At 50.4% G+C, this 6,448-nt stretch overlaps 1 protein-coding gene across 3 annotated transcripts; it reads left to right on the plus strand.

Moving 5' to 3' along the window:
- Positions 1 to 35: 35 nt before the first annotated feature.
- Positions 36 to 6,361, plus strand: ZC2HC1C (zinc finger C2HC-type containing 1C). 3 transcript variants are annotated; one of them, XM_087747349.1, is made up of 3 exons: positions 36 to 78; positions 851 to 2,081; positions 2,774 to 6,361. In XM_087747349.1, the coding sequence occupies exons 2-3, from the start codon at positions 858 to 860 to the stop codon at positions 3,038 to 3,040; spliced, it is 1,491 nt and encodes a 496-aa protein (XP_087603475.1). In that variant the 5' UTR covers positions 36 to 78; positions 851 to 857; the 3' UTR covers positions 3,041 to 6,361. The 3 variants fall into 3 exon arrangements, with proteins under 3 accessions (XP_087603475.1, XP_087603474.1, XP_087603473.1); XM_087747348.1 differs by lacking the exon at positions 36 to 78 and adding an exon at positions 97 to 350 and having other exon boundaries at positions 839 to 2,081; XM_087747347.1 differs by lacking the exon at positions 36 to 78 and adding an exon at positions 97 to 350.
- Positions 6,362 to 6,448: the final 87 nt, after the last annotated feature.

Here is a 6,448-nt window from a genome sequence, read left to right on the forward strand (position 1 = left end):
CCCGTCCCTCGTTAACCGCCTCATGAATAATGCATATCAGCTCGCCCGCCGGTCCATCGCCCTTACCTGGCCATAGAGGTGGGGTCCTCCAGAGGGCGGAGCGGAAGGGGAGCGTTGCGGAGTAAACCATAGAGAGGCTGCTTGCCGGCGAGAGCGGCGCAGGAACTGGCATTCGCGTGCCTGTCTCCAGGCAACAGCCGTCAACAGGGCGCCCGGGCCGCTGGCGGCGGCGGGCAGAGCCCGGGGCGGGCGGGGCAGGCGTCGGCGTCGGGGCTCTCGGGCGATGGGAGACCGATGAGCGAAACGGGAGGCGACGCGGCTCGCGGAGGAGGCCGGGCGCAGCCCCGCAGGTAACCCCGCGGGGCCGGCCTTGGGGCCGGGGCACCTGAGGCGCTCGGGGGATGCGGCGGAACGAGCCGCGGGAGGGTTGTACTGAGCTTTACCGGACGCCTGCGTGTCAGACCTGTGTGCCGCACTGGTGGGTCTACAACGTTAAAACTGAAGGGACGCGTTATGAGAAACACCCCGGAGCAGTACAACAATTTCTCTGGCAGTACAGCGTATTTCTGCTGCTACTGTGGTAAGACAGGGCTCAGACAGAACACGAAATAAAAGCGTATCTTGTTTCTGGCTGTATGAATGATTGGGACTGCAAGAGGCAGCACGGGAGCTCCCTAGATGGAAGGAATGTAAAGATTTACAGAACCCAGAAAAGTTACAAAAGCTCCGCTAATATTTATTATAGCCTCTCATTGTAGCCTCTAGGTGTAGACTGTTAGGAGAAAATTTGCCCAGTTTTGGCTGAGATAGTCTGTAACGACTTTGCTTCTAACCTCAGGCTCTTTCTCAGGCACTGAATGGCTTTGTTTCCACCGGTGGATTCTGTGGTGGCAGCTACTAAGCTTGTTTCCAGTTCTCAGCTGGAACACCAGAAGAACGACTTTCAGCATGGACTCATACCTGACAAAGAGGAAAGTTTAAAGGATCTCTATGCCCGAAAGAGCCGAAGCTATTCTTATTCTCTTTCTGCAGAAAGCAGTCAACACAGCTCCAGGCATGGAGGCCTCTGTTCAGCTGGACTGCAGAGCAAGTATCTCACCAGCCAGACCAAGACTCTGCCAGCTAAATCAGTAGCCAGACGGAAAGAAGGAGTGGACCGTGCATATCCCCTGAAACCAATTTTTCACCACAAGGGTGCGAGTGTTCCTGTGGTCAACACAGCACAGCTCGGAAGCTCCCCATACATGGAGGAAGCTCCAAATAGCAGGCCTAGCTCAATGAGCAAAGGGAAGCCTCCAGCAGGGAGGTCTCCGCTAGCTGCAGGGCACTCTCCTTGGACAGCAGTGCCTAAGCAGTCAGCCTCCCATCTGAACAGGAGAGAGCTGGCCTACATCCTGAAGTTGGAGGCAGATGGACAGAACCTGGAAGAGGAAATTCGAAAGAAAGAGGCCCTCCTCAGAGAGAAGCTGAGGAGAACAAAGGAGGAGCTTAGGAGGATTCAAAGAGAGAAGGAGCTTGTCGAGGCAGAGGAGAGAAGAGACGGAGAAGCGGAGCGCACCCACGAGCGAAAGGCTGCAAGGCACACTGAAGAGAAAACTTTCAGAGTTGCGGTCAGGCCAGGTGATGGTGGGGATGTCTTCAGTGGGGCGCAGTCTGCAGAGGCCGCTATCCCCAAGCCTGGCACCACCCTCCACCTCCAAGAGCTGGCTGTGGGGAAACTCAAGAAGGAGCGGCTGGTGGCCAGCAACAGCAAAATTCAAGACCGTGGACCCGTGGAAAACTTAGCCTCTTGTTCAGAGCTGGCCCTGAAATGTAGCCCTTCTCCCTCAGACCGAGATCCTGGTGAGCCCCTGTCCGCAGAGGTGCTGTACGTGCAGGCTGCCAGCGCTGTGGAGCAGGAGGGGCTTGGACAGTGCAGCTTCTGCGGACGTAGGTTTCTCTGCACCAGGCTTGAGAAGCACGCAAATATCTGCGGCAAGAGCCAAGGCTCCAAGAGGAAAGTGTTTGACTCCAGCAGGGCCAGAGCTAGGGGCACAGAACTGGAACAGTATCAGCAGTGGAAGAGCTCAGAGAGGCCTCAGGTAACGTGCAGTCCCTTTGCCTCCCTCGATCCACATCAACTGCTCACGTTCCTTCCACCTTGACATCTAATTCTGACCGAGACGCGAGCGCCTTCACGTGTACACGGGGGCTAAGGGATACAATCCAGCTGTTGCCTCTGAAAGGTTCTTGCCAAATGGATAAATAGATCCATTTAAAATCTAATAGATGGGGGGGGGGGGTCCTAACTGACTTGTCTTTGTAATGTGTCAAGGGTGTACACCTGGAGAAAGCTCCCTCCTTGCTGTAGTCGGGATGCTCAGGATGCAGGCTGGGTCTGCTGCAGTAAAGCTCTGTGGCATTAGGGGCTGCAGGCAACTGACCGAAAATCCAGGTAATAACACAGGCTGTTAAAACGAAGGCAGTGCCAACACGCAGCTTTGTTCCTGCAAAGCAGCTATAGCAACCCTCTCCAGTTCCTTGGCCCTGCTGCTTGCTTTTCTGGTTATTCTCAAGCTCTCTCTAAGTATTGATGTCTCCATCAGTGTTTCCTTCAAATCCTCCTTGGGGCTGGTCTTTTTGATCCCCTTTGTGGGACTCAGCTTCTCAGGGAGGGTTTTACATCAACAGGGAATGCCCGGGGATGGGTGACCTGAGTAGGACCCTGGGCACAGGATTGAGAATGGAGGCTGACGGTGGTGCCAGTTGCTCTGACTGCCTTTCCCTTCTGCAGAATAAGCCAGCCAGAAGGAACAACTGGAGACAGAAGCACGAGGTTTTCATCCAGACCCTGCGCCAGGCCCGCCAGGTGCAGCAAGTCCTCTCCAAGGGAGGGAAGGTGTCTGACCTGCCCCCATTGCCTCCCATCGAAAACCCAGACTATGTTGCCTGCCCCTACTGCAGGCGCCGCTTTGCTCCCCAAGCAGCTGAGAGACATATTCCCAAATGCAAAACCATCAAGAATAGGCCCCCGCCCCCACCGCAGCGGAGGCGCTGCTGAGGCAGTGTCCAACGGTTCCTGCTGCTGTGAGTCCCTGCCCGTTTTCTGCCCAGTTTCCAGCCACAGGCACTGGCGCTTTCCCTAGTCTCAAGACCGGCTGTGAGCGTTGAGCTTGTAGGTACAGCAAGTGAACAGCTCAGGACATCGAAGCAGAACACCAGGACGTGCGTACTTTGACCTGTGCCCTGGGTCCCCCTCTGGGGGCCGCGTCTCCCATCCAGTGAGCTCAACATGGAGCCTCAGTGTTGGTGCAAGGCTGTCGCCGTTCAGTCAGCTGAGCAGGGAAGAAAGGATGTCGCTACAGGCTGTCAGTGGGACAGCAGCGAGGAGCAAACCAGCCATCAGACAGGGGCTGTTCTTCAGAATCCTATTTTGCCCATAGGTTAGGGAGGCTTCGGCTTTTTTCTTTCTTTTTTTTTTTTTTTTAAACTAGTGGTGTCTGATGTGAAGAGAGCTGCTCTCCTTTAGCTCATCAGTGGCTGCAGACTCAGGTTTTTTTCCTTCTCCAAAAGCATAGAGTAGTGCTGTTCATGAGAAGAAGAGCTGGGCCAAACAGAGCATCTGCCTTTTGTTTGCTCTACTGCTCTGTAGATGCAGATGTTCGCCCCTGAACACGCTAACAGTGACAGTGGTTCCAGCTGGCATAGTATTCTTATTGTAGCTACCTACGAAAGACTGGGGTGCAAGGGGTTCCTCAGTTTTTTGCCATAGAAAGGGCTCTACATTCTTCAAAACTATTTAGCGTTTAGACAAGGCATTTAGAAAAGTCAGAGGGAGGGCAGGAAGCTGTGTAAGCCGTTAACTTCTTTTGCAGCACGCAGACTGCTGTGTTCTCCCGTCCTTGGTATCTGCGCTAGACGACAGGATCCAGAGCTGCTGCTTGTTCATTGCTCGTGTTCCGTCCTATTTGTTGAAGCACTGTTCAGTTGAATAATGAAAGCTGTGTAGGTAGGTTTGTTCCACGCTTGTTCTGCAGCAGCCCAAGAGTTTATTTAGATGCTTTTCGAGAATGCTGGTCACAATCCTGGGGCTACGTCATAACAGCTGAAGATCTGTAACGTTACCATTTAGAAATCTGGTGTGACATTGTTTGAACTAGAAGAGAACTGGGAGGACTATTATTTAATGCTTCCTCACCACAGGAAGCTCAGGATCAGAAGTTCAGGGGGTTAGAAAAGCTAGCAGTAGCAGGCACTTACTGTTTGAGTCCATATGTCAATTCACGCGCGTAGAACAGCAGAGATACTCTGAACTGGCCAGGCCCTTCAGGCAATGGAACAACCATCCCAACATGGTACTTACCACGTACAATAGCTGGGACTCAGAGTTGGGAAAGGGCGGAAGAAGAAATACTTAATTAAAGAATAGTGCCACACAAGATCAAAAATAGGTCATGAATAAGCTCAGACTGGAAATTAGGTTTCTAACCAGGAGAGGAGTGAGGTCATGCAAAAACCTTCCAAATAGATTAGCACAGGCAAGGAACCTACATCGTTTCAAGATGGACTTGGGGAAGACCACGGAAGGGAGCATACGGCAGGAGCTAGAAATTAGGAACAGTGATACAGAGCATTTGTTCCTATCTCCAGGCTTCCCGTATAAAGTGTGAAGGACAGATGAGTGACAGTTCTGTGCCTCAGTGTATCACTTTCAGGAACTGAGAAGGAATTTCCTTCCCACAGCAACCTTCCCTCAATTTCTAACTTGGCTTCTGATTTATTTTTATTTTTAAATTTCTATCCAGAATGTTTAAGAACTGCTACAGCTAAAAAAAGCCACCCACCCCCAGACAGTACTCTAAGGAACTTCACATCATAAAACCTGTTAGCTGTTTCACTCATATGGTCAGGGTTAAATCAACAATTAGATTTAATATGAAAAACTGGAGTTTTCCTGCAGGCCAAGTTGCTACGGACCTCTCAAACACAGGGCTTGCACCCTTCCTCGAGTCATCTCCTTATTTTCACCTTAATTGCTGCAATGGTAGGGAATTGTCACAAAAATATTCCCCTGCTTTTGCTGAATATGAAGAAACACTCCAGCCTTCAATGGGCGGACCAGACTCCTGAAAGAAGCTGGAGAGCTTCTGCCCTACAGATACGTAGGCAGAAGTCCCAGTCCCTTGGCATGCCCTAGAAAAGCAGGAAGCTCCCAGAAAGGGTCAGTGCTGCACTGTGCCAGCCAGGTGTAGGAGCGTACAGACCTAGAGAGGAGAGAAAAAACAGACTCGAAACAAGGGAAAATAATTTGCTATATCCAAACGTATCAGAAAAGCAAGAGAGCTTCGAAATACAGGGTAGCAAGAGGCAGGAAAGAGGTAAACTGGAAGCTTTATGCCGCCTCCTTGAATTAATGAAAGGTGTAACTGAATCAGAGAGTAGTTCAGAAATTCAGTACCCCTGCCTGTCTTGCAATACTAACTCCATTTCCCTTGCACTATGTTTTATTGACTGCATTTAGTGGACCCTAAAAGTCAGCAGAGTGCAAATGGTGACTGGGGTATATACACACAGAAAAGCTTTTGATACTGTAAAATAAATCCACCTGTTGGGGACTTCTCTTAAGTGACAGGCAAACAGCTAACGCCAAGATTGAAACTGTAGATTAAACAAAAGTTATTGAAATCAAATCACCAGGCTTTATTTGTTATCTTTGTTTTGGAGCTAACCATGGGCAGTTCACCCCTCTTTGCTGAGCTATCGTTTCAGGTCAAGACAGACAGCGGTATCCAGAAAGTCTCTGATAACTGGTTTAAAATCTAGCAACGGTTTAGCCAAAGCATCAGGCTCAGCACAGAGATTTGCCCTGCTGCTTTGCTGTCCTGGTTAGTGCTGCCCTGGCACTGCTCAGGCTATGTTATTCACCCCAGCTCAGCTTCAGTACAATCCCCCTCTGAGAGACATGCTGCATTTTCAGTTTCCAAATCTCTGGTGAATTTCAAGTCTTTCAGCCAGCTCTGCCTCTCAAGACATTTCACAATTTACTGAAAACCCTGATAAAAAGTTAGAAGCGACAGGCATTAAGTACAGCGTGCAGGAACAGTTGGCCGAGCAGGTGTCAGGCAGGTTCTTGCTTCTGTAGGCCTTAATGCTCAGTAGAAGCTGTTCCGAGAGAAACAGGTACTTCTTCCCTTTGAGCCTCTCTCTTCCTGTTACTCACTTCCCACTTGGCACTCAAACTGTTGAAATAAACACACACACAAAAGCCCCCTGATGTCACTAGGAGGTGATGCAGCAGCAAGAGAAAAAGAGTTGTTTTGTTTTGTTTTTTTAATGAAGGGACAGAGAACCCGACATTTTTTTTTCCATAGCGAAGAACATTCAAGCCCCTTGGCCCTCTTTCCATAAGCAAAAGAAATAATCACACAACAGAATGCCACGAAGCCAGCTGACTATATGCGTATTTCCC

This window comes from Nipponia nippon, unplaced genomic scaffold (genome assembly GCF_047370975.1).
Source record: "Nipponia nippon isolate SJK-2023a ecotype South Korea unplaced genomic scaffold, ASM4737097v1 scaffold_11, whole genome shotgun sequence".
Lineage (NCBI taxonomy): Eukaryota > Metazoa > Chordata > Aves > Pelecaniformes > Threskiornithidae > Nipponia > Nipponia nippon.

Coding starts and splice junctions, on each gene's coding strand:
- ZC2HC1C (XM_087747349.1), top strand. CDS start 858: ATGGCTTTGTTTCCACCGGTGGATTCTGTGGTGGCAGCTACTAAGCTT. Junction 2,082..2,773: donor AGAGCTCAGAGAGGCCTCAG/GTAACGTGCAGT, acceptor TCCCTTCTGCAG/AATAAGCCAGCCAGAAGGAA.